General features: G+C 39.3%; 1 protein-coding gene across 2 annotated transcripts in view; it reads left to right on the top strand.

Moving 5' to 3' along the window:
* The window catches only part of magi3a (membrane associated guanylate kinase, WW and PDZ domain containing 3a), a 106,176-nt gene that overhangs the window by 55,982 nt on the left and 24,311 nt on the right, over window positions 1-25,883 (top strand). For both annotated transcript variants that reach the window (XM_040038160.1, XM_040038159.1), the window contains exons 2-4: window positions 10,534-10,650; window positions 14,690-14,809; window positions 24,546-24,752. In XM_040038160.1, coding sequence (XP_039894094.1) covers window positions 10,534-10,650; window positions 14,690-14,809; window positions 24,546-24,752 — 444 coding nt within the window. The remainder of the gene's footprint in view (window positions 1-10,533; window positions 10,651-14,689; window positions 14,810-24,545; window positions 24,753-25,883) is intronic.

The following is a 25,883-nucleotide window of genomic DNA, read 5'->3' on the forward strand; positions in this document are numbered from 1 at the left end:
CATGTCACATGATTGCCTCAATTGAGGAAGTTTACTTGGGATGCACTGATCAGCCAGCTAAGGGCCACTATCGACTGGTTTTGCTTTAGTCGCGACTAAATTGCTTGCTAAGTAGCAAATACTCTTATGAGTTTTTATTCTTCATTAAAAATCCTTCTCAAGAGCAGACAAAGGCACATCAAAATATTTAAAATAACTAAATCATAAGTGCTCATTATGCAGAATCGCCTCTGAGGCTTCATAATTGCTTACTCAATGTTAATAAAAGTCTACAGACTTCAGAAGAGGTCAAAATTTCATGAAGCATAAAAAATAAAACTCATCTTTCCATTATAAAAGACCACCTAGTTCTTGGTACTCTCCCTTTTTAAATAGCTTTCATAATTATTGAGTAATTACTTACTGACTAATAAATGTAATTGATTCAGCACTAATGTATGCAGATACAGCTCTGGTGTGTGTGTCCGTGTCAGCAACATGCCATTTGAAGATGTGAGTCGAGACTCGAGACAGCATCTGGGTCAGCCAAGCAACAAGATGCACACATCAAATCAGCAACTGCTGCTCCTCGGGCGGTGCTTTCCAATACAAAACACCTTCTGCTTGGCTGTGCATATTATTAGCAGACATGTGAAACATCACTGCTGACTACCCAGGGCATTTTAGGCAAACTTTACGCACGCACACACACCCACGCACACACACACACTGTATGCAAACATACGAAATCACACATCGCCAAATGTCCAGAGTTTAGGAACTTGGCAAATTCCTCTGTCATGACACATCCCTTGTAAATAATTCTTGTACCACATTCTCACGATCACACAAAATGTTAGGCGTCTGATACATTTCATTGCCACATGTTTAGAGTACTTGTCGAATTTTTTTTTTTTCTTTGATGAAAATCAAAATCAGTGTGTGTGTGTGTCAGACAGAAAGAGAGAAAGGGAGAAAAGACGGAGAGACTTTTTGTTTCCCTGGGGTTCTCCCTGATGCATCAGGGAGCATATTGTCAGTGACAGCCCAAGTTATTGAGGCTAAGAGCGCATCATTTTACTTGCTCTGTAGAACTATAATCCGTAGAGCTGCAGATGCTACTTTTGCCGCTTTGGTGCATTCTGAAGCAGAAACAGATTGCACGTGTTTTACAACTTTAGGAAATCTTGTGCATTGTCCTTTACCTGTCGTGGATTTTTTTGGTACGCCAGTTCCTCCTGTAATCGTAAATGTCTGTGGTTGGTGGAGCTTGATAATTGTTAGGGTGCAAATCACATACATTGCATCCACCACTCTTGTTGTTGTTGTTGTTTTGACCACCTAGATCTGTATGAGAATCCTTCCATCTGGTCCCTCTCATTCCCATTTTTCAATAGGAAGCTGGCCGATCTCTCCTCTTGTCGCTTCTTCATTTCTCTCTGATCCACTGATGACAATGAAACCCTTTGTCTCCCTCTCCATGCGGCGAGATGTAGCGATGACTATCCCAGAGATGGGGCGAGAAAGATTGTTCTGGTCTTTGATCTCTTGTTTCTCATTAAACCCCTTTGGAAGCTATTATTTGTTAGAGTGCATGTGCGCACATGCATGCTCACGTGTAGTGCGAGGGAGCGCTTTTGTTTGTCTGTGGGTTGTGTGGGCCTATAATAGGCGTATGCGTGTGTCTGTGTGTGGATAGACAGACGGAGGTTTCAAACCGCAAAGATAGCAAACAGCAGAAGGCTTTTTGATGATGTAGCGTGCAGAAGGGAGCTACTTCTTTTCTGGCCTCCACATAGTAGATCAGCAAGATGAATAATGGGTCGAGGAAGAAATGTGTTTGAAGGCTCTCTTTTTAACACGCACACACACCTTCATTCCATAACTGTGTGTGTATTGTATTTTTATCTAGAATTTTTATCTTATTTGAGTGCCTCAACGAGGGCTTGACTCACTGTAAGAATTTTGGAGCTGTGCATTCAGAGTAAAAGTGCTGTGTAGAAATGAAGATGAAAACTATCAAAACAAACAAGTTTCTAAAGGACACCTTGTTTAAAAACCTGTTCTTTTCTTCCTTTTTGTTTCTCTTGCTGTCATCTTTGTATGGGTCTGCTGCCTGGTAGTAATTTTGGAAAAGCACGCTTGAGTCCTCTTCTGTAGTGGACGATGGAGGTCTCTACAACTTGTTAAAAGTTTGCCGTTGTTGACTTTTCTTCCCTGCTTTTTCTCTGAATCTTTGTGAAAGGAGGTCCTCATAGTGTGTTCCATAGGCTTTTGGCCAGTACACTGAACTCTGTGTAAGATTCACTCTACAGAGTGATAAAAAGCAGCCAACCTGAAGTAAAAAGTGCACTTACAGAAGCTTGGAAAGTAAAGCATCTGGGCTTCTTTAAGTTTAAGACGCCAACTGTCTGCCATCTATAATCCAGTTTTGAGATCCCTTCCCAGATGCCTTGATGCCCGCTCACATCCAGGGCCCTTTGACTTCAGTAAATCACATGATAGGGTGGGGCTAGGCTTCACAATGGGTTCACCTGAAACCTTGGCTGATTGTGACCCACACCTGTTTTCACACCTTGGCTCGCCTTCAAGTGTGATTAGGTAGAGGATCAATAGGGGATCCATGACCCTCTTGGGAACACTCCCATAGGGCTTCAAATCTGGGACTCTCCACCAATTGCTCTTAGAAATGAAGAAGCTTCTCGGATGAGAGATGAAACGTCTTCAAGAAACTTAAAGTCCTTTCCTTTCCAAGCTCCTTAGACTATGATGACCTGGATGACTGAGAACCTTCACAGACATACTTACAAAAGCTGTACCTTTTAACATTGCAATTTAAGTGACATCTACTGATTAGCCTTAAAGTACCTTAGGTATCCCAAACTGATACTTACTCTCCTTTTTGATACTAAAATTCTGAAAACACAATGGTACCAATTTCTTTCTTCTGTACCATTAGGTACTGTAGGCAGTGTATGCAGTTCTTCAGGAACTGAGGGGGGCAGCACATCCTAGTCTGTCATTACTTGCTGAAGAAGAATGACACCCACAGACACTGCAAAAACTGTAGTGTATGAGGAAGATGACAATTAACTGCAGCTGCCACAATAATGCTGTCACTCACCTGACTCATAAAGGCAGCCCGAGGCAGGTGATGATTTATTCACTCAAGGTGTGCTTTTCAGCCAAAGGGAAGAAATTCTCCCAGTTTAGCAAAGCACCCAAAATATCAACATCCAAATCTGCTCATAGAATTAAAAGTAAATGAATTCACAGTTCAACATTCAACCATATCCTTCTTATGTTATTCTGAAATTTACGTTATCTGCAGTTATGTTAGTAGGTTACACGGCAGCGACTCTAACATTTCAGTATCTGTTCTGTAAACAAAATATAAGATTAGCATTTTAAATAAATGATCTGCAATCACTGTGCTGGTGATTTAACTTTTTTAACTTCTTAAACATGAATTCTTCAATAAATACATAAATAAGGTTTAAGTTCATGGGATAAATAATTTATTTTGCTGTTGAACTGGGTTTTGAGAATCCACTGGTTCTAGTACTAGTACATTATGTGTTGCACAATGGAAGAATTGTAGCATTTACTAATTAGCCCAGAACAGGAAGTAAAGCTAAGGCTGCTGGGACCTACGTTTGTTTTAAAGGGTTAAGGAAAATATGTGTTTTTATATAATATTGCCACTGTGTTAAAAAGTCATGGTTACACCAAAAACATCCTGTGGAATCACAAATATCTGAAACAAATTTCATGGCTTTCTGCCATAGGTGTTAGGAAAAATCTTAAAAGTGATTAGGATACATCCTCTGGGAACCATGATTATCTGTACAAAAGCCTGAGCTGAAGTACATGGCAACATATATCACTGGATAACTTCAAAATAAGCTGTCAGTGAAACCATGAAACACCAATCATAGGTAGGATTAGGTGATATAACAATAGCTATTTCTGTGTGGAAACAAACTAATATAACCTGTAATCAAAAGTTATATTGGTTCAGCAGCAAATGCATCTCTAATATGATACAGGACAGCTGTTTGTTCCTGGATTTTGGTATGGATGACCTCCAATAGCTGATGCACATGTAGGTAGTAGAGGTGGGTGTGTCAACTGAGTTGCAGTGGATCTGACAGACTCCAGGGCCAAGAAATCATTTTCTGAGAGAAGTGGCTGGAGATAAATACTGGGTGAAGGAGCGTTTAATGCCACAATCTGTCAGTCTGCTCCATATCACAGAAAGGGGATAGGACAGGAGAGAAGAGAAGACCTGCTTCTGATGACTGTCAGGTGACTGTGACTGTTCTTAGCCTCCCTGCCTCAGCTAAGAATCAAAAGGCAACCAAAAAGGCTTGCCTGTAGCTTTGTATACATGTATACGTGTATGTATATGTGTGTAAATCTATAGAGAGATAGAGATTGATAGATATAGATCTATAGATAGGTGTGTGTGTGTGTGTATGTGTGAAAGGACAATTTCAAGGTCACTTCTTACTGCCTGGAAAACAAATGCTTGTTACTTTTATTGCATGTGGTTAACTATTGACTGGGGAGGACAGGGTACTTTGAATTAATGTGAAGTCACCTCATTTGGCAAGAATTCATCACACCGTACTACACAGACTGACTGGCTCCACTGAAGTTTTGATATGGCATGCACATATGCTCTATGTATCAATATAATAGGTGTAGACTGTTAAATGAGCCAAGACTGCACTAAGCCAGTTTCATCTCAAACATGTAAGTAATGGATATTTAGTACAGTCAGCCAACAATTGCAAGTAAGCCACCCGAATCCAAGAATACATTTCTGAATGCCGAGTGCTTTGGGAGACCATCTGTGTCTACTGCCAAGTGCACTGATGATTATTACACTGACTATAATAAACCTATAACATTAAGTCCGCATTCAATCTGTAGCATGACCATTCCTTTCAATTACCTGCTAAAAGAGTTCATTGCATACTTCTGCCAAGGGTGCAGGGATAATGCTGCTGTCCTTGTGGCACACCAAGCTCACATAATATCATGAAGAGTCCCTTCTCCAGCACCTCATTTCCTCCAATTCTCTTATCAATAGGAATTTGATACTTATCGCCGATAAATCCTGTCATTCAACATTCTGTAAAGTCTTGATTTTAAAAGGTGAAATACTGAAACTGAAACTGAAACATGTATCTTGTCTATAAAGGTCTCTGACCTGGCCATTAGTTATTTTACAGCCAAAACACCCACACTGTGCAGTCTGACCTTATGTTAAGATATGGTGCCACTAATTGGATTTCAAGAAAGATCTATCTAACCTGAAGGGAGAAGGACTACTGGGGACATTGATTTCCTTCATCTAACATTTTTCATCCCAAAGTGTTCCTCCATCCACAATTAATCACTTGAGCTTTGCAGCACTAATTGACTTCACACAGACTCCCTTTTCTAGCCAATTAAAGTACAGCTCTCAGCTTAAACAGTGGCCACACGAGCGAAAGATTTGGTCTAAAACAAGAAACAATCCACACCTCTCCAACTTCAAAGAAGGGTGTTTAAGGAGAAATGCTGGTTTTATTCATGTCACACTGATTGGGCAGACATGACACTGAAAGATGAGCCCACTGGTGTAAAACCCACCATGTCTGCATGCCTGTTGCTCTCTAAAGGGAAACCAAAATGAGCCGTAAGTGTTTATTTCATTTTCCTCTACCTTTTTAGTATAAATATAGACAACCGTGTTTCCAAAAATCTGGTGATTCCTCTGTCTGCCTGTCATACAGAATGAGGCAGGACATTCTATTGTCCCAAGTTGCCAAATGAACCTAACAAGGTGGTAATTAGCAGATGGCAGGGGCTTTCTCACCATTTCTGGAGCTGCACTACTGTCAGAGAATTGCCTCATTAGACGCCCACTGACACCCCTGCTGGTGACATCTCTTCATTGCTTCCTCTCTCATTTTGGAAGAGCATTGTGTCTATGCAAGCATATTGTAATTTAACTGCCTGTTTACTGGATGCCTGGGTAAATATCTGTATTGCAAGTGTATTGTTTTGGCCCCGGTGAACCGAGAGCATGCTGGTGTGCCAAGTCGAGCTGCAGGGTTTTAGCAGAAGACAAACAAAGATGGATAGTTTTACCTGAGTGCTCGGTACAAAGTTTGGAAGCTTATTTGTTTCTGTAGTTGAAGAGAGTTTTTTTTTTTTTTTTTTTTTTTTTTTTTTGAGTCAACCTAACTTCTTTCTCATGATTATACCAGTCTGAACAACAGATTAACAGCTAATCTATTGCTCTGCTATTAGACTTGGTTCCACTTTGGTCACTAGAAGATGAAGCCTATCAAAGTGATAATCGATAGGCAGCACATGAAATTATTAGCCTATATCTTTTTTTCAATGGCATGTCTTAAACTGTTGGATGGATTGTCATGAGACACTTTACCCCAGATGAAATTTCAGTTGATGGTGTTATTTCTTTCAAGACGAGATGCTTAAAAAACCCATTACTGTCATCCTCAACTGTGCTTTGCTGGTTGTGTGATTTGGTACATTTTAACACAGTTTTTCTAAGAAATTGAACATAGTCAGCATTATACCTGCTAAATTGTGTTAGCATTGTGATGAAGGATTATGTAGAAACCGTCTCAGTGCTGCTAGCATGCTTCTAGGCTTTTGATTTTATTCTGTTTTGTTGTAATTATGTTTAAAAAAAAAAATCCGAAGCACCTCATATTTCTAAATAAAAGTACATTACAAAGGATTTGTTCTGCTTTAGAATTTCATTGTGCACTTTAAAGCAGGAAAGTTGTGTACCCATCTGCTAAGCCTGTCCTCCTGCTCCTCAATATGTGACCTGAAAACTAATGGCAGCTAAACACAAAAAGACGGCTTGGCTTGTATTTGCCTTTATCCTCGCGGCAGAAGACAGGTGGAGAGGCACTATAGCGACAGGTAGATGCAGACATCCATTGAAAGCAGAGGATTGTTATTAGAGCAAATAAAAGGTTAAGTGGCTAGCAGTGGAATAGAGAAAAAGGAGAGATGCAGGAAGGCCTGATAGCAATTCAGAAAGTGATCTCAAACATAGGTGTGAAGAGCCCCGTGGGGATCTGCCAGGGCTGATGAATCTCCACAGAAAGGGCGGCACAGGCATGCATGGAGTGGTTGAACAATGATTAAAAGGGAAAATGAGACAAGCATGGTAGGTTTCCATGTGTGTTCCCATGCATCATCATTAATCCTCCGTGCAAACGTCACCCACTTCGTGCACCTTGTCCGCCTTCACTCCCTTTGTTTTTAATAATTCTCCATCCTTGAACTGCAGTTCCCCTTTTCCCCAGCTGCTCCCCTACACTCCCCCTGTGTGAGAGTGCCTAATAGCCGGATGACAAGGCACAAAGGCTTCCATTGTGTCCCACATGCCTCGTACTACTACCCTGGCAGGCCAGTGATGTGCTGCCTTGTAACCTAGCAGGAAGCTGAGAGTCGCTGCACTCCCCCTTTCTCTCATTCTCTTTCTGTCTCTGGAGATATGATGTGGCAGGCTAACGCAAGCTGACAGGCGGGCCACAAAGGCTACCCTGTTAGAGGCTCTTGAGTAGGAGTTTGCTTTGGGCAGTGGAGGTAATTTGCATGTGTTTGTGTGTAAGTACGAGAGAGAAAAAGAGATTGATTTTTGTTGACCCCGCGTTGTATCTACACATAGTTGCGGGAATTCTGTGGTATCGGTTAGTACCCTCTGTTGTCCACACTGAAACCAGTTGATCTTTCAAGGCCTTGTGTGAAAATAGATTTGGGGTGGGTTTCCCAAGCTTGATAAAAGCCCTGGCGGAGGGGTAATCACTCCCATCTACACAAGCTTGACCCAGTGGGAGGGATGGGATGGATTTTCTTTATGTTTATTAGAATTTGGGGTTTTTCATTTCTCATAGCTTCTGGGAACATGGACCGCAGGCTTGTGGCTTTTGTGGGGTTTTGTTGTGTATTCAAAGCCAGGCAGCTTTTGTTTCATTGACCTAAATTCCTTACATTCATTGTGCCAATAAAAAGTCTATAGAGTTACATAATAGATAGCCATGCTTCTCCATGCCTTAGCACTTACTTGTACCACTGACATGCTGCAATTACGGTACCGTTTCAGCTTAAGCAAATTAGCAGGTACATGAAGGATGACTGGAACCCCCAAAAATTCCAAAAACCTGCCTGTGCCTTCCTGCAGAGCACAGTGCCACAGTACTGAGTTGTGTTGAGCATCCAGTAAACAAGAAATTCTAAATGTTTTATTAAAAAATATTCTCACCACCACTTTTTAAGACAACATTATCCTGCTGATCTGCAGTCCTAGCATTACTTGTTTTATCCCCTTAGGGAATGAATAACAATGAATTTAATTTACAATATTTTGGAATTAGGTGGGTTTTTATTTTGTCTTATTCCCCAGCTGCCTCGGCTCTCCTTTAACACTTCCGAATGAAAATGTCATAAAAATATTGTTCAAGTTTTTCTTGAATAGGAAAAGCTCTTACAGAGTGTGGGATGTGTAGGATGCGCCACAAAAAAAATCATTACTTTCACTATGGGAATATTTCTCTTTGCTATTATGAGAGTTGGATTTTTTTTTTCTACATTTTATTTTCTACATGTGTCTGTATGCGTATGTCTGTGTATTTTGTAAATTAGTGAATACATTTGAATGCAAAAAAAAGTTTTTAGTTGTTAATTAAAATAATGATGCAGAGTACTATTTCAAAATATTTATGAGCAGATGAGCCAACAAGAGAATCGCTCTTACAATTTGTAAAATTACATATTTACATATTCTGCTGGAAGACGTGACTGACTTAAGCTCCCCACAGTAGTTTAATGTCGATCTCATTTGGAGTCTGTCATTTTCTGCATGACTTGTGTTTGATTTGTCAACATTTCCTGATTTGGATAAGACATCTGCTGGATTTCACCACTTCTGTCAGAGACTCTGGCAGACATTGGCACATCTTGGCCTTGCGTTTCTGCATTTTGGGCTGCACAAAGAAAAAGGGACAGATGCATAATACAAGACTTGATTCTGATCAAAGTCAAAGTGTTTTTTGAGAAGAAGAAAAAACCCCAAAGCCAAACAAACGGCATGACAATTGATGTAGATATCACATCCTTGTGCCCACTCCCTTAGTCAGCAGCGTCAGGTTAATTGTGTACCCCCTGCTAAGCAGTGGTGGAGAGAATGAGCTTTGATGCCCGCAGTGGTAGTGAAGACGTATTCAAAGCACATCCTGCGTGTCCCTTCTTCAGAAAGAAACTTATGCTCCACACACAGCTTGAGACCACACAGTGGAAGAGTCTAACTGTAGCAAAGAAGCACAAGGGATTTTGCTCTTGGTTTCTTTCTTCTCTCTTCATCTCTCTGTGTACTCTATGATATTCCATCACTCCAAGAAGAACTGTAAATCTTCTTCCTGCACTCTCTTTCTCAGACTTTGCTTCCTTTTCTTTTGCTTCTAAAAAACAGCCATCCTAATGTTCTGTTCCTGTTTTGTTTTTTTTTTTGTTTGGTTGTTTTTGTCGTGAGTGCATCTGAATTATTACTACAAAATTGTCCAATTAATGTTTAATCAGATCACTCCCCACACTTGGATTAAACTGCTGTTCCTACTAGGAAATAATAGTGCTAATGTTATGCTCTTGCCTTTTGCCATGCGTCTGGATTTTTAACGATAGAGCTAATAAATATTTAATCATGTGACTAATAGGTTTCATTCCGATCGGGATTGGATAGAGATCATACTATGTACATTTACCTACAGTTGTGTGAAAAAGAAGGTTTTCCAAATGAGGACACAATTTAAAAAAAAAAAGTGTTCCTTAGCAGGTCTTGAATTACATAAATATGTATGTCTGATGGGTTACATTGATTGACTGAACCTACAGTGGTGGGGAAAATGTATCTCAAGGGTCTAACTCATCGATGATAAAGGTGGGCATAGCTACAGTGACATCATCCATTGGTTTCTGATGTTCTGCGTTAAAGCCTTGAGATCTTGATTTAACAAACAAACAACAAAAACTCGTTTTTGACAAGGAGGGGTGTGTCTGACTGTGAAGTGCTTTGGCTGGCAGCTAATTGGTCACAAGCCGTTATGTAATGAGCATACCAAGGCCAATCCTCCTTTTTTAAAACATAGCACCTGTGCTATCGCCATCTGGTGGCCATCAGATAAAATTGGCTTATTGTTTGTGATCTGGAAGCTAGGTCCATCTTTTGCACAGTTTATTGCAAGTGTATCTGTAACCTGTGTATTATTCTCGAGCACGTTTCAAAAATAAAGTTTTTAACTAAAGCTTGGGTAAAAAAATATATATCTATTTTTATTTCTTTAAGGCTTATTCTTTATGTTAGCATGATAGCATGAAACATGACAGTGATCATTATTGGAAACGTAAAACTTTCATAGACTTGCATGCTACTATGTGCTACTAATCAAATCAAAATGTGTGTAGTTTGGAGGCCGTCCAGTGTGAATTCATAACTCAAACTTTTCTTTTCTTTCCCTCCAGGTAAAGTGTTGAATACTGATTTGCGTCACTACCTCAGTCTGCAGTTTCAGAAGGGCTCCCTGGACCATAAGCTCCAGCAGGTGATTAGGGACAACCTGTACCTGCGTACCATTCCCTGTGAGTAGCTTCCTCAGCCTTGGGCCCTTCAGTCTTCTCTCTCTGTCTGGGTCTTCTTGTTGCCCTCTCACCTCTCCAGATGGAGTGTAGTCTCTTCCCATCTGTAGCACTACCTGTTATGCATTTTCCTCCAGGCCCTCCCTATTCTTTAATTCAAATAAACCCCTTTAACTTGTTTTCTGTTAATTTCTTCTACTTACACTTCAGTATTATAAACTGCAGATTTTCACTTCTTGATCTTACCAAAATTTGTAAAAGCACACAGTCCTATGAAAACCTGAATAGGCTTTTATATGGATGTCTACATAGGTAAAATGTATAAATATAGACTTCAGTGCTTGTGGAATAAAAAAGGGTGAAAAACTTTCAGTGTTTTTATGTTTAATAATGGAGTTTTGCCCTCGTGTATATGAAATATTTAATTAAGAGAGATGTTTGTCAGTTTCTGATTGTTGTCAGACCTTGGTTGTGTTCGATTTAAATTCAGGAAAGAGTAATTCTACATTTTCTTCCCTATTTACTTTCCACCCTCTGATTTTTTTTCCCCCCCTCAGTTTGAGTTTGCTCCACTGCTTCTTTTGGAATATTCTGTGTTTATACCCGAGTGATTTAAAAATGGGCAACAAGGCCAACAGGCGTAAATGAACGAGCAGCTGCAGTTCTCTGGGATGCGCAGCTGAGTTAAAAAAAACAAAACAAAACATAAACAACAATGTTTTTGCCATTTATCACTGAGACAGCATTTATTACTTGTGCAACTCACAGTTAGCATTTGGAAAGCTTTCACTTCTGACATTTTGCTTGTGGGGGACATTATTCAAAAGACAGTTGGAGGTGCATTTAAGGAATATTGCTGTGTAGAAGTATCACTGATTAATTTGAGATGCATATTTATTTGTGTCTTACCGAATAATCATGCTTGCTGTCGTGGAAGTTTCACAGTAGTTTAAAGTTTAATCATTAGACCTCCTCTCCTAATTACAGTGTGATAAATAACATCTCAGTCTTTTCTATCTCAAATAAAATGCAAATGTCACATTTTCTCACATTATCACAATGATTATCACAGCCGAAAAGCCAGTGTTGTAGTTGTACCTGCTTGTGCACATTTGGGTCTACTTTAGTGAGTTATTGTGGAAGATAATAGAAACTGTGAACCACGCGTATCAACACTGCGGTTTGGCTTCAGTAGCTCAGCATATGTCCGCTGTCCAGTTTGCTCATTCAGGCCTGTGCCAGTGGCTTATCACAGTGCACTCAGCCAAAGTGACCCTGTGAGCAGCCTAAATAGCCATTACAGCATGATGCCATGCGCTCATTACAGCACTCCAAATAGCATTTCGGAGTGACAAAAGTATGACTTTGCTTTTCTGCTGCACACAGAGAAGCTTCATTAAGTGTCACTCTTGCCTCCCACAAACTGGGGCTCAAGACAGTACCAGGGGTCTAGGTCACCCAAAAATCCTTAAAGCTTCACTAAATCCCAACACCCAACTCTACCGTCTACTATCGCTCTCTCCTTCCCTGGGTATTAATATCCATTGCAGCACAGCATTCAGGCCCACTAGTCTCGCTTCACGATAAAACACCAAGGAAGGATGGTGCAAAGGTAAAAATAAAGTGCCTCAGGTTTTCAGTCAATTGCAATTTCTATTTTGAGAAGTTAAAAACAAAAAAAAAACTAAGCATAGCTGTTGCACTGAACTCTTCACTTACTGTTTTCTACTTACTGTAAGTCTCAGACAACTGTGGATGATGTGTGCCAAATTGGACAAGCTAAATGCACACTTTCGAGTGTTTATTGTGTCTTCACTGTAGCTATTGAGCCAGCAACTGTAACCAGCACTCATATTTCCATGTCCCTTCATGTTAGCGTTCTGATTTATTGTGTGTTTATCGTATATTACAGTCAAACTCACACAGTCTGACTAAAAGTTTGAAGTTGGCACTATGCGATCAAGCATCTGTCAGTTTACAAATGGCAATCCCTGTGCTTCTTTACTCATTCTTTTTTGTTTTGCTGCAATTAGCATCTTGTGGGCAAATGCTTGTTGTTTCTTCTGGTGCTCCACTGAGTGGGTGTTCAACCTGCAAAATACAGTTCACGACTAAGAAAATCCATGAAACACAGTTCATATCTAACACTGGAGAGCTGGATTTTGATGTGAAGTCAGAATAACCTCCACAGACCTACTGTATCAACTACATTTACTTTTTGTTTTTCTTCTGTTTTGCTCCTGTATTGTTTTCATACAGTTGTTTCATCTCTTAAAAAAATCAAACACATAAACTAAAAGTTAAAACAGGCTTGTTTTTTCCGGTGAGAATTGGCAGCAAATTTCTTCTGGTGCGCTCTTCAAGGCTCCTTCTCCCAGTGCTCTTTTTTTCAGGTGGCAGTTTCAGCAGTCCTAGCAGTCTCTTTCCACTGTCTAACCATAACTGAATAACAAACTGCACATACAGTTTTATTTTTGCTATCTCTTTCATGTTTTAAAACTGTAATGTTATTGTTTTCTCCTTTATTTTGTGTTATTTTGGGAGGTTTCTGCTACCTTTTGCAGTCATGTTGCACCAACTTCATATGAAAATACATTTACATGATTATATAACAGGAAAATCGATCCAGTGTCTTGGAGTTTGTTGGTAAGGTAGCTGAATTAACAATAAATAGCTACATAATACATTTCCCTATTCCTTCTTCCAAAAATGAGCTCATATATCTTCTTCTTGTGATTTTTATTGGTCTCATCTGATTGCTCTGTTTGACAGAATAAAAGATTGCCTTTGCAAGAAACTAAGCAGTTTCAGATGCGATGGCTCACACTGCAGTCGGGATGGATGTTGACACAGAAAGAAAATGAAGAATGGGGATGGGTTCCTATTAAGCTCCGAGTTAAAATCCCTTGTGCCTGCAGTGCAGTCAGATAGCAGAGCGGTTTAGCTGAGGTATTTCAAAAGGCCTGATTACATCTAAGATGATGGTAAGAGCGGCTGGCGTGTTAGGGAGCATTAAATTATTTTCATAACAGTAAGTTTTCAGTATCTTGCCATTGAGACCATCAACAAGGGAAAATGTGACACTTTTTAAATCACAGTTGCAGCATGGTACTACTTAATGGCTCTTTGCTGGAATTGAAAGTGCTTTAAGGTTGCCTGTTTCAGGGGGTAAAGGACTGTAAAACGAAGGGAAAAGGAGAACAAAGGATGCATTTGGGGGAAAAAAGGGAATTCTTCTTTCTCGATTATTGTTTTAGGCAAAGCAACTGCCACCGATCATAACCATTGACATTTGGAAATACACTGCAAGTATGCATGATTTGCTTGTTGTTGTTGTTTTTTTTATTATTTTTTTAGTGCAGGAAACAACTATTGTGGCTAATAAATCAACAGAAAGGGCTTTGAGGTGACAGTGCGTTATATTCATTTGAATCTATTCACAATATCAGTTTGTGGTTTGTTGATAATGAGGTCCCATAAAATGCGTTGCATAAACAAACAGTTTATTTAGGTAGCCGTAGGCTGGCATGTCAGAAGTGTACAGCACCAGGATGTACATTGGATTAGTTATTATTAATTTCGGAGAACTAATTTCCACACAGAGCAGACATGCAGATGGTGTTATTATTTAAAAAAATATGTGTAAGGTCAACAGAGAGCTTTCTAATTTTTCTCATTTATCGTGCTTAAAGTGGTGCTGTTCTACACAATCAGCGTCAAAGTATGTAATTAAAAATCTTGTTCATTGTCATCACTTGTACTTCTTCTGTATTGTGACAGCTGTGTTGCTCTGCGGAGGACATTTTTTTCCCTCTGCTTCATATTTGAATAATGAATTCATCGCTTTGCTGTCCCAGCTTTGTTGACTATTCATGATGCAGACACAGATTCTCCCCTGAGCATTGTATTTGGACTTGAATCACATCCCTGTGGGCATGTTGGATTGAGTGTCACTTCCAACCCCCACTCCCACCCTGGCGATGAATGGCACATTCCACTTGTTTGGAGTTCCTACTGTATTAAACTTTCTCATTGTTGGCAGGTACTACTCGGCAGCCTCGAGAAGGGGAGGTTCCGGGAGTGGACTACAATTTTATCAGTGTGGCGGAGTTTCGTGAACTGGAAGAAAGTGGACTGCTGCTGGAGAGTGGCACCTACGATGGTATGTTCTCATACACAAGGAACACAATATTATGGAGGGGCCTGGATAGATAGTTTACTTTTAAGTGGGAGAAATAGGGAGTTACAAAATATCAGACACACATCAGACCCTGACCTTGGTATCGAACTATAAAATGATTTTGTTCTTTTCAGACTTTTGTCTGGTTGTTGATTGTTGTGAATACCAGTTTTTCCTCTGAGCATAAAATACAGTCACTTTTAATCATTGTTATAAATAATGAGAAACAAATACTGTACTATTATAGGGGTAGATTTGAAGATTGAGTCATACAGACAGCCACAGCCACTGGCAGTCACTGTGAAATTTTTTGCCCCAGGCAACTGCTAGCAACTATTTTTCAAGATGTTGCTTGCCAGTGCGAAATTGGTTGCAAAGAGGTATGTGATGCCGCACCAAAAACCTCCATGTGATTGCCCTTTGGTTGCTAGCAGGTAACAATGGTTGCCAATAGTTTGCAAGATGCTGACTCCAAACACTCGCCAAGCCGTAGTAAAAATTTAAAAAAGTGTGATGGAAAACAGAAACTTAGACAGTTTGTCTTCAAAGTAAAAGTTACATCTTTTGAGGTGTGTTTGCTGCAGGTTCAAGAATAAATGTTGAGTGTTGGAAGACAAGCCATCGCCTTCCAGTAGCCAGTAGCAAATGACCAAAGCAATTACAAGGAAAATTTTGGTGCAGCAAGTTCTTTGTCACATATCAGTCTCTAGGCTTGTGTGACTAAGGCTAAAGATGGATTTAACTGTAGTGTGACCCCTGAATTGGTGCTAAAATCATGTCTACCATAATGAAATCCTGCAGATGTTCTGTTTTGCCATCGCACCATAAACAAACCACATCAAACAAGACAACTTTTCATTTAAGATCACTCTGCTCAGATTGTATTCTGGCTCAGTTGACATTCTTTTCATCGGCCTGAAGTAACTGAACCAAACTGGAAAACACTACAATTTCTGTAAACACTATAAACACTGAGGACAGACCAATGTCCCAGTCCATTCTAATCGCCAGGGTCCTGGTTATTAGTTGTCTTGTGAATTTGCTGAGCTGTACTCAGTAAGGTCATCAGGTGAAATCAGCACATTGCCCGTGTCATCAAACTGCCATCCTAAAAATGAAAGAACTGGAGATAATATATCCCCAGATGGCTTTACCCCATTCACCTACTCATGATGTCGAAAATGTGTTTGCTATGTAAAAGCTCTTTCATCTGCCCTCTGTCCCACATCTGCTCCCGAGAGACTGGCCCTCCAACCCTGAGCCTATGAGCCAGTGCTCGGGATAAATAATGGATCCCCCCTGTCCTTTTCTGCCTAATGTAACACTACCATGTGTGTATTGAATGGAATAGAAACACAACCTCACAGAGTTAATTATTAATGCCAAGCCTTTTGCTCAATAAACTTCCACACAGACCTACAAATAGACAGACATACTTTAAAGCAGGAAGTGAGAGGGTGAAATATTTGACCTCATAATGGCTGGCCTTGGTTAGTGAGTCATCTACTTCACATTGATTACTAGTGGCTCCAGGCTTTATATTGTAGATGGTAAAATTAACATGCACACCATGCACATTATCTGATAATGCATGTTTTCAGAGGTCCCGTAAAGCCCATAGCTCGTTTGTTTTATCTTTAGGGTTTTTTGTTGATGATTTATTAAAGCACATGGATATTTTCTTTAATTGGATTAAGGGTATAGTACCCACATTATATATGATTTATGTTGTTTTGTGTGTCTTAGTGTGAAAACTGTTTCTTTTTTCCTTCTTGAACTGAACTTTGAATGTCAAAGGTTCAGGGAAAACAACAGTGAATCATCATTTATCACTACCTCTCCCTTTCATGACACGCTTAGTACTGTTTGTAGACAGTGCATTCACTCTCTACTTTACCATACCATACCATACCATATAAAGATGTGGTCAAAAGCCTACAAGACACACATTAATGTCATGTTAATTTGGGGCTCTTAATGATTTCCTTGAAGTGTTCTTTTTCCAGGATGGACTGATTATACAGAATATATCTTTGGAGACTTTAAGGAAACAAGAATTGGGTGCACAAGTTTAAAATTATTTTGGAGTTTCTCAATGTACCAGTACTACTGGCAGCAAAACAGCCCCAGACCATGATGCTACCACCACTGTGCTTCACATTTGGTACAATTAATTTAAGTAAACTTCCAATTCTGCCAAGAAAAGTGTTCAAATATCCAGCTAGAATTATGCCAAAGGTTGCTGATGTCTACCAAAAGCAATTGGTTGGGCTATATCTTGCTACAGGACATTTAACCAAATATTAGTGAGGATGTATTTATACGTCTGACCCTGTGTGGATTGGAGAAATTCCCAAACAATTTAAAACCTGTGGATCCAGTTCTTGTTTTTCAGTCATTAAAGAATGTACCCTGGAAAAAAGAAAAGTTCCATGAAATGGTTAAAAACCCACAATCACCATTACCTCTGAGACTAATCCTTCAGACCTGTGAATAATAGTAGCATGCTGTAGCCATGCTTAATCTGTAACCAAGACCGAAACTCACTCTTGCTGCTCTACTAAAGGGAGTATTTGGTGGAGGAAAAAAGAGTCTTTCACAGACTTTCAACTCACTAAACAACAATAGGAAGTTATTTAAGAAGGCCATTAAGATGAAAATACTTAACTAAGCATAAAAGAGGAAAATTGTGTTTTCAACAATCTTGCTCTCTGCTTTCCAGGGAAGTATTAGCATAAAAGTTGACTCAGCTGTTGGGGAACTGAATGGAGAAACTAAAACTACACAAAAACATACAGATTGGTTTGCCAGTATTTCTTTTACAGAGAAAGTGTCAAAGTGTAACACTTATGTTGTAGCTGAAATTGATTTGGGTGCCTGTATGTATGTGATTTAGGGCATATCCGACTTTATGCCCCTCACTGTGCAAGGTAGAGAAAAGCCAGTGGTATGAATCATTCATGACAGATGCTGCAAGCAGAAATGGACCAGCAAAAGTCAATAAAACACTAGGCCTGCTACAGCTGATTTAATTGGATTTCATCTGGAAATTCCAGTGTTGTTTTAATTTTAATATCTTATTATTTCCTATGTTGTGTTCAACATTCATTTAATATGAATTCCTGATGCCACGGGATCCCATTATACTGTGAGCAATTATTAAAATCAGTGGGCTACCTAAATGTGTGGCTTGTATGGATCTGGCTATGCTTACATCCTCATCCGTGATTGTATTTAACAAGACTGCCATGGGAAACATAACCTTGATTACCTGTTAGAAGGTATAATCATAGGTCGGTGCAAAAATGGCTTGCTGGATGCACTGCAAATATAAAATACTACATAATGACATACTGAGGAAAAAGCACAGGACATGATTTACAGACAAGGCTGCACTAGGGTCTTTTTAGCTGACGGTTACAGTCTGAAGTTGCAGGCCCACCAGGGGATGGTTTGACAGGGGCTGAAAATGATGAAATCCCTTTGTTTGTGCAATGCCAAATTCATCCCCCATGACAATCATAGACTTTAGTGGAGAAGAAATGACTGTTTACGGTCTCCTTGTTTTGCTCAGCCACACTGCCTACAACCATTTTATAATAGGATATTTTTGGTGTTATAGGCTTTACGAAGTTCTGAGACAAAGCTACATAACTGTGGATTAGATTTGTAACAATGCAACAGGCCAGTTTTCACAGAAAAGGGGGGTATAAAGGTGCTGGACTGGCAACTGCTACGTTTGCCTATTCATGGGAACTGATTAAGAAGTAACTCATCTCTAAGGAGTACAAAAGAGATGGTATAGTACTCAATTTGATTTTTGCACATACAAAAAAGAAAAAGGAAACATAGAAAGGGAAGAAACGTCTGAAACTGAAATTGAGGAAAATAAAAGATATAGAAAAAAAAACTAGTTAGGATTGACAAGCTCAATAATAAAAACAGGAATTTACAGTAAAGATATGAATGGTGTTTAATATATTTTGGGTTTCACAACAAAGACTCAGGAAATGAACATAAACTAGAGAGGAAGTTCATTTATGAGAGGCAGGTCAACAGTAGATTGCTAAGCTGTACACACACACACAAACACATGGAGACCGAGCAGGAGAAAGCAGGGTTGACAAGGTTTGCTTGTGAAGTGTGAGCATCCATGCCAAGCAGGGCCTACACCCAGTGCCAAGGCTGGAGCATAAGAGACGCTTCACCCGCCTGAGGCACAAGCAATCAGTGATGAGGCCTGGGCAGGCTGGGCACTACCCAAGAGAGTGGAAGGCCATCCTCAATGATTAATGAGGGTCGGCGACTGCAGCCGGCAGGTTCAAAGAGTCAGAGGGATAAATGTGGTGAGGGTGGAGGGGGCGGTTGTGGTGAGAGCTGAACCAAAGCATAAATCCTTAAGAGGTTTTTCCCAAGCTTCCACAATATAAGGGATGTCTCCAATTTCCTTTTGTCTTTGAAAACATCCCCACAAAACATTTGCTAGCAATTCCCATTACTAAGTGACCCTGACTTCATGAATTCTTGCTCTGTAGCATCAGAGCTCATAACAAAAGTTTCTCTGAAGGATAAAGTAGGATTTGGAGGAGTTAATTCTCCCTGCAAATATAACTGTGGTAACAGTTGTACTCACATTTTATTTAGTTACTCACAAGTTGGAGATGTGATACTGTATTCTGGCAGCTGCTGACTAAAACAGATGGCATGATATCTACACACACACACACACACAATCTGTATACACATTCTTTCCCATCAATAAACACATGAGGACTGTGGATACATTTCGTCTTGGGGTCTCTGGGGAACAGCAGCCAAGTTTAAAAACTTGTTCTTTCACACAAAACTGTTTCTTGCGAGCAGCAAACATACCCTTGCATGTTTAGTATGAGTGTGTGGCTGTGTAATCTTCTGACAGTGCCAACCAAGTGTTAGCTGAGTTAAAATGAAAATGACTTTGCTTTACACTGTCCATCCACCACTCACCACCTATCTAACAGGTGCTTTAATGTAATAACACTATGCTGAACTTGTTAGTACTTTGAGGATGAAAATTCACAAGCTGTTGATGATGGATAGTAATACGTTGATCCACTGTGATTTTCTGTATTTGAGACAAACTTTCCCTCAAGTATGTTAAATATAGAAACCAAACTGAGATGCATATAAATCTCATCCGATGTTTGTGAGTGGGTGACTTACAGGAATTTGGAATTCCAAGATCAGGAGCTTGATCTAAATCAAAGCTATTAGGGAACAAAAAAGGGGTTCCTACCTAGAAAATATACTAATTCTTACTCGAATTTCTTTCTGTATTTGCTGCTTCTTGTTACATTTTTTGGTAGACCACAGCATATTAATTGGCTAAATAAGAGCCCACATCAACAGGTGTCTATTTCTGTCAATCACATATTGTCACAGGTAGCTGCTGGCATGGTGGCCTCAGGGCTTTTTCCTTCTCCATTTTCTTCTGAGAGTGAACAGTCCATTCATCTCAGGGTAGTAATTAAGGTGCAAGATTCATGGTGAGCACTCTGACATCATCGAGGTTGCCAAAAGGTGATCGTATCCTATTAAAACCAGAACCAGAACCTTTGTCTTGATAAGGATGCATAAAGCATTTGTTAATTAGGCTGAAATATGTCAGCACCATGCACGGGTCAGATAAGTGTTTTCTCCCTTTTTTTTTGCTTTCGTGAAAAGAATATGGCATAATTATTAGGGAAAGAAAAGCAGGAATGTCCATGTTGCTACTATTACATATGAGGATTGCACACTATGTTGAGATTTTGGAATTTGATTTATCAGTAGAGATGTTTATATATAAATATGTGGAAATGAAAAACAATGAACTCTTTCTCTTTCCCTTTTTGTTGAAATGATGCAGCTGCGTTAATGTGAGTTCCTGGTGCAACAGATTGTTGGGTGCACTGGGTTGGCTAGACCAGTGGTTCCCAAGCGGGCACACTCATGAACCCTAGGGTTGGGAAAGGCAGTGTAAAACAACATAAAATATACTAACCAGCAGTGCAGGCAACCCACCACAAAAAACAAACAAACAAAAATAAAAATTGATTTAAGGCTTTAACAAGACCAGAGAGCTCAAAAAGCTCATCCAGAGTAAGTCATCTGTCTGGAGAAGTTAGCTAAAGCTAATAAGCTCACACGTGAACGCCAAAAACTCCTGGCGTATTTCAAATTAGCAGTAGATTTGATCCAGAGCTGGCCAGACTGTTTGTTTGTTTATTGTTTTTAATAAGGCGATAGAGACAAAGTACTTGCTAATGGTGTAGCAACACTCCTGCAAGGAAAGCCCACGTGTACAATCTGCAAATAGGCTGTGACAAATGGAATCAAAAGAAGGACTGAACTTTTTGTGTCACTCCACAATCTGCCACCTAGCAGATAAGAACTTTCTTAATCCTGAGGGATTTATTTTGTAGCTTTTAAAGATAAGACATGGTAATTTAATAATTTAAAATAGCTTCTATGTTTAAATATTAGCCTTCAACATAAAGAATAGAGGGTTTTCCTTGAACTGTATATTTTCTTAGCAAACTTTGTGTCAGCTGGCCTTTTAGTCAGTAGAGTCAATCAAAGATAAATAGAGTATTCAGAGCCACTGGATATCACACAACACCAACACCTCAGATGAAAGCAGAAAGGCACTGAACACATTTATTTACAAGGAGAAAAACTATGTATATGCAGAGAAAAAGATCCAGTCATCCTTGTAAAATGCAGCGAATGCCTGTGAAATGCTGCAGAAAGCTCACCTGCTGCTGGTGCTGCTTCTCCCTGCCACTTTCTCTTTTTAGGTTAGATGCAGTTAATGATTTTTTTTACCTTCTTATAGATGTTTTATATTGATGTCACAGTTAAGAAATATTTATTGCACTTAATCATTTAGTGGTCTTCAAGTCAAATCTTTCTCTTCGCTTCACTTTCTGCCACACTGAAATGAACACACAGACGGCAAAGCTAAGGAGGCGTGTGCACGATGAAACGGAGAGCAGGGCTCGCCAAACCTCTGAATCAAAAAATGCTTTTAAAATATATCAATTTAAAAGGTTTTTCAAACAAATACTGCACCATTTTATACACATACAAACCCAGCTGTGTTACTAGAATGAGTTGAGGTATAAAGAAGTGAAAAGAGATGCACTATGACTTCATACTGTTACATTGTTTCATTTCACTTGTTCTGTGGACACTAATAATTTTAAATGGGTAAATTATTAATGGTTGTATTGTATTGTATTGTATTGTATTGTATTGAACTGATGGTACCTGGTGCATCCTACCACAATTTGAGAGAGAGACTCCTGAGTATCTCTTCGCTCCCACGTCTCCACACAGAACAGCTGAACCGACACAGTTCTGCCTTTCCATCAATTTGGCTCAGATATGCAACAGTAAATACAGCCTTTATTGTTCGTCTTTACTCTTGCTGTTATAATTTGCAGTTGTGCTTTTTGTGTATAGATAATCAATTGATCTTTTATTCTTTAGTTGTTTTTTCACAGATATCTTTATTATTGATCTGTTAGAATCAGGAATTAGGATCTGTTTGATCTATCTGTTTGTAATAATGAAATATATTTGTTATTGTGTGGCTTGTTGTTAAAATAATAAAACGTATATATTCTCTATAGAGTCATCACATAAAAAGGAAGACGCAGATCACAGAACAGAATTAGATATATTATAATTATACATAGTACATAGTAGACAGCAGATGCCTGGGGATCTTGCAAAGTCACAGGATATAAATGTTAAATGATATTAGCGGTGCATTAGCAAGTTCTTAATGAGCTGGACTCTACAGTTTTTAAACTACAGTTTAAAAAAGCATCTAGCCTGCAGTCTTTTCAGTTCACTTTGGGAGCTTATGGTTTTGTATCTGTGTGCTGGACGGAGGTAGTGATTCTAAACAAAAGCTGCTTTTCAGGTTGTGACTCATTAGTACACAGTAATTACAACGCAATCAATTTCAGTGTGCTTCCTTATTTTGGCCATCGTCTCTCCGCTCTTTGCACTGGGGTACTTAGAGAAGCTACGGGAACCTTTGTGTGAGCTTCAGAAACTGGAACGAAGAGAGCAAATTACCACTTCTAATTTACCTCCTCCAATTTTTATTCCACGATTAAGCTTGCTATTAATTACAAACCTAGTAACCAATTGATTCTGATAATAATGCTCTCTAATTTAAATGTGCATTAATCTATTTACCTGACTCAGTTATGATGAATTTCTCACTATGACTCTAGGATGATTTTGTTTTTGTTTATTTAGTGTATCATAATTATAGCTGATTAAAAATGGTGTTTGGATGGTAACTCTTAATAACCTTATACTTTGCAGTCAGTGTAATAACGCATTTCAGTGTAAGGTACATTAATCTGAATGCTCTTTGTTTTCCTTTTAAGATGGCAAGCAATAATTTGATAAGGCTTTGAATATTTATTTATTATAAACGAGAGACATTAAACAATAGAAAGGATGATTGTTCCTCAATGTGGAACTTAATTCTATTTCCACCATATCTCTGTCAGTGAGAAAGTGGTCCTTCCCTTGTCTCTCTCCTCCCCGCAGACTCCTTGGTCACAGTGTCTTTCCACTCTCCGATGTGCCGTTTAACTGTTCCAAAACAACGCTCGGCTACTCAAACAAAGCACGGCACACTGCAATCCCACACAAAAATATGAGGACAATCAATACTTCCACCACACTTTCACGACTATTTTCTCACATCTTTTGGCCTCAATTGTTTTTCACAAAGAAAGAAGGTGGCGAGTAGTAAGTGGGTCACCCCAGTTTTTTTTTTGTAGTTGAGAAAAGACAAAGGCTTGCTCTGTGGTGTAAGACCGTTAACTGCCTTAGGCTCCAACATGACAGCAAAGGGAAGCTGATGGACTTAAAGGGACAATCAAGTGCCCGAGAACCTTGGCATAAGCGCTGTGGCCACAATTGCCTGTGAGTGAAATAATAAATATAACATTATGTTTTTTAACACATAAACAAAGTGAGTGAATCAAAACTTTTTTTCTTTGGCCACTTCAAAGATTAGAAGCCAGCAAATGATCTGTTGTTACAGTAATAGTCAGTGGTCCTGATTGAGCATATGGTATTGTGGGTCAGTACTGATTGTGATATTGGCATCTAGGAGAAAGGCTACAGACTTTTTCATAACCTGGAGATTTTCACAACATTTGAGGGTTACAACAGCAAATCCTTGGTCTCATTTTGTTCCAGAGTACAGGTCTGCCAGATAAAATTTGTAGGTAAAAAAAAAAAAAGCAGTAATCTTTCACACTTTAAGTGATACAGTCTCTTTTTGGTCTGCTGCGAGCACAATGGTTCTGTGTGTACTTCTATCTCCTCTTTTCGCAGTACACTATAAAGCCAGAAAGAAACTCTTTTCATACCATAGTAAACATTTCTGGCTGTCTGTGTGTATTTTGGTAAAATTGAAGTGTCTACATTTAAATATGAGATCTTCAAAGCAGAGGCTGCCTAGCAATTTCTAAGTCTGCTCTAAGGGTAAAGGTAGGAAACAGATTACAGGTTAGCTGAGTGGAAGGGTTGTATGTGAATATGTGTATAGATAAGTGGTTGGGGTTATATGATGAAATTAATCAAGAAAGCTTGCACATATTTTTTTTAAATGTATTAAAGAATATATTTCATTGTCACTCTCGCCCTCTCTTCTTCCCAGGCAACTATTATGGGACCCCTAAGCCCCCTGCGGAGCCGAGCCCTGTACAGCCAGACCTGGTGGACCAGGTTCTGTTTGATGAGGAATTTGACACCGAGGTCCAAAGAAAACGCACAACCTCTGTCAGTAAGATGGACAGAAAGGACAGCGCTGCTCCAGAGGAGGAAGAGGAAGAAGAGAGGCCTCCTTTGGTCAACGGACTGACCGGTGAGGGACACCGCTGTTTTTAATTTTTTCATGGCTTTCACAAGTGTTAGTTAGTATTCTCTGCTAGCTGTATTACAGCTCCCTTCATTACTGGCTTTCTACAAATTTAAACCCCAGCACTTTTTTGTTTGCTTGATTTATTTATTTTTCCAGCAGTTCATTATATTGTTCTCAGAATGCAAAACAGCAGGACCTTTTTACTTTTCTCCTTATCATTCTTCTCTCCAAATAAACATTCTCAGGATTAGCTGCTCTGCATGCAAGGTCGGCACTAAATCACAGCACTGCAAAGTCAAAATGTAGCCAAAGTCTGTCTGAGATCAATAGAAGCAATCCCTCGGGTAGAAAGATAGTTTGTGCTCGTTTCATTCGCATACACGGATGCCACTGCATGGCTCAGCTAAGAGCTAATAGTGAGGATGAAATTGTAGCAGTAGTGAAAGTCATTACCTTAAGACACTCTTTTATTTTAAACACTACAAAAAGTAGAGTCGTGTGTTGCATATGCAAATTGAAAAATGTATCTCGAGTGGCAACAGCAGCAAATGCTAAATTAAGAAAGGTTTCTTTTCTTCTCAATTCTGAGTGCTTGCAACATGTTTTTAAAAATTAAGACGAAAAAAAAAAAGATCTGAAAAATAAATTGTGCGTAGCCGTAGTTCAGGCAGGCAGCAAAGTCAAGCTTGGCTGCAACCCTGCACCTACAACCCCACGGTGTCAGTGCCGGCCCACATGACCTGATGTCTCGGTTGACACGCTTCTATCCTATTTAACAATACAAATATCATACCCCTCCTCTTCTTTTCATGCTTTGTCTGTATGCTCATGGGCATGGACCTTATGTGTAGAAGGACACTTTAGGTCCCAGAGATATAATACACGGATTCGAATTCTAAAATAAATAAATAAATACATTTTTTTTTTAAAAAGATCAGTTATTGTATTAGGTTGAATTTCTATATTTCAAAGTAAGAAATTGTCAGAGATATGCATTGTCATCTCTGGATGGCAGTGTAGACCTCAACCAAGAGAAAATACTAATTATAGACAAATATCACTATTAATTAATAATAATAATAATAATAATAATAATAATGGATTGCATTTATATAGCACTTTTCTAGGCACCCA

The sequence above is a fragment of the Simochromis diagramma genome, unplaced genomic scaffold (genome assembly GCF_900408965.1).
Source record: "Simochromis diagramma unplaced genomic scaffold, fSimDia1.1 OVJJ01000061.1, whole genome shotgun sequence".
Taxonomy (NCBI): Eukaryota; Metazoa; Chordata; class Actinopteri; order Cichliformes; family Cichlidae; genus Simochromis; species Simochromis diagramma.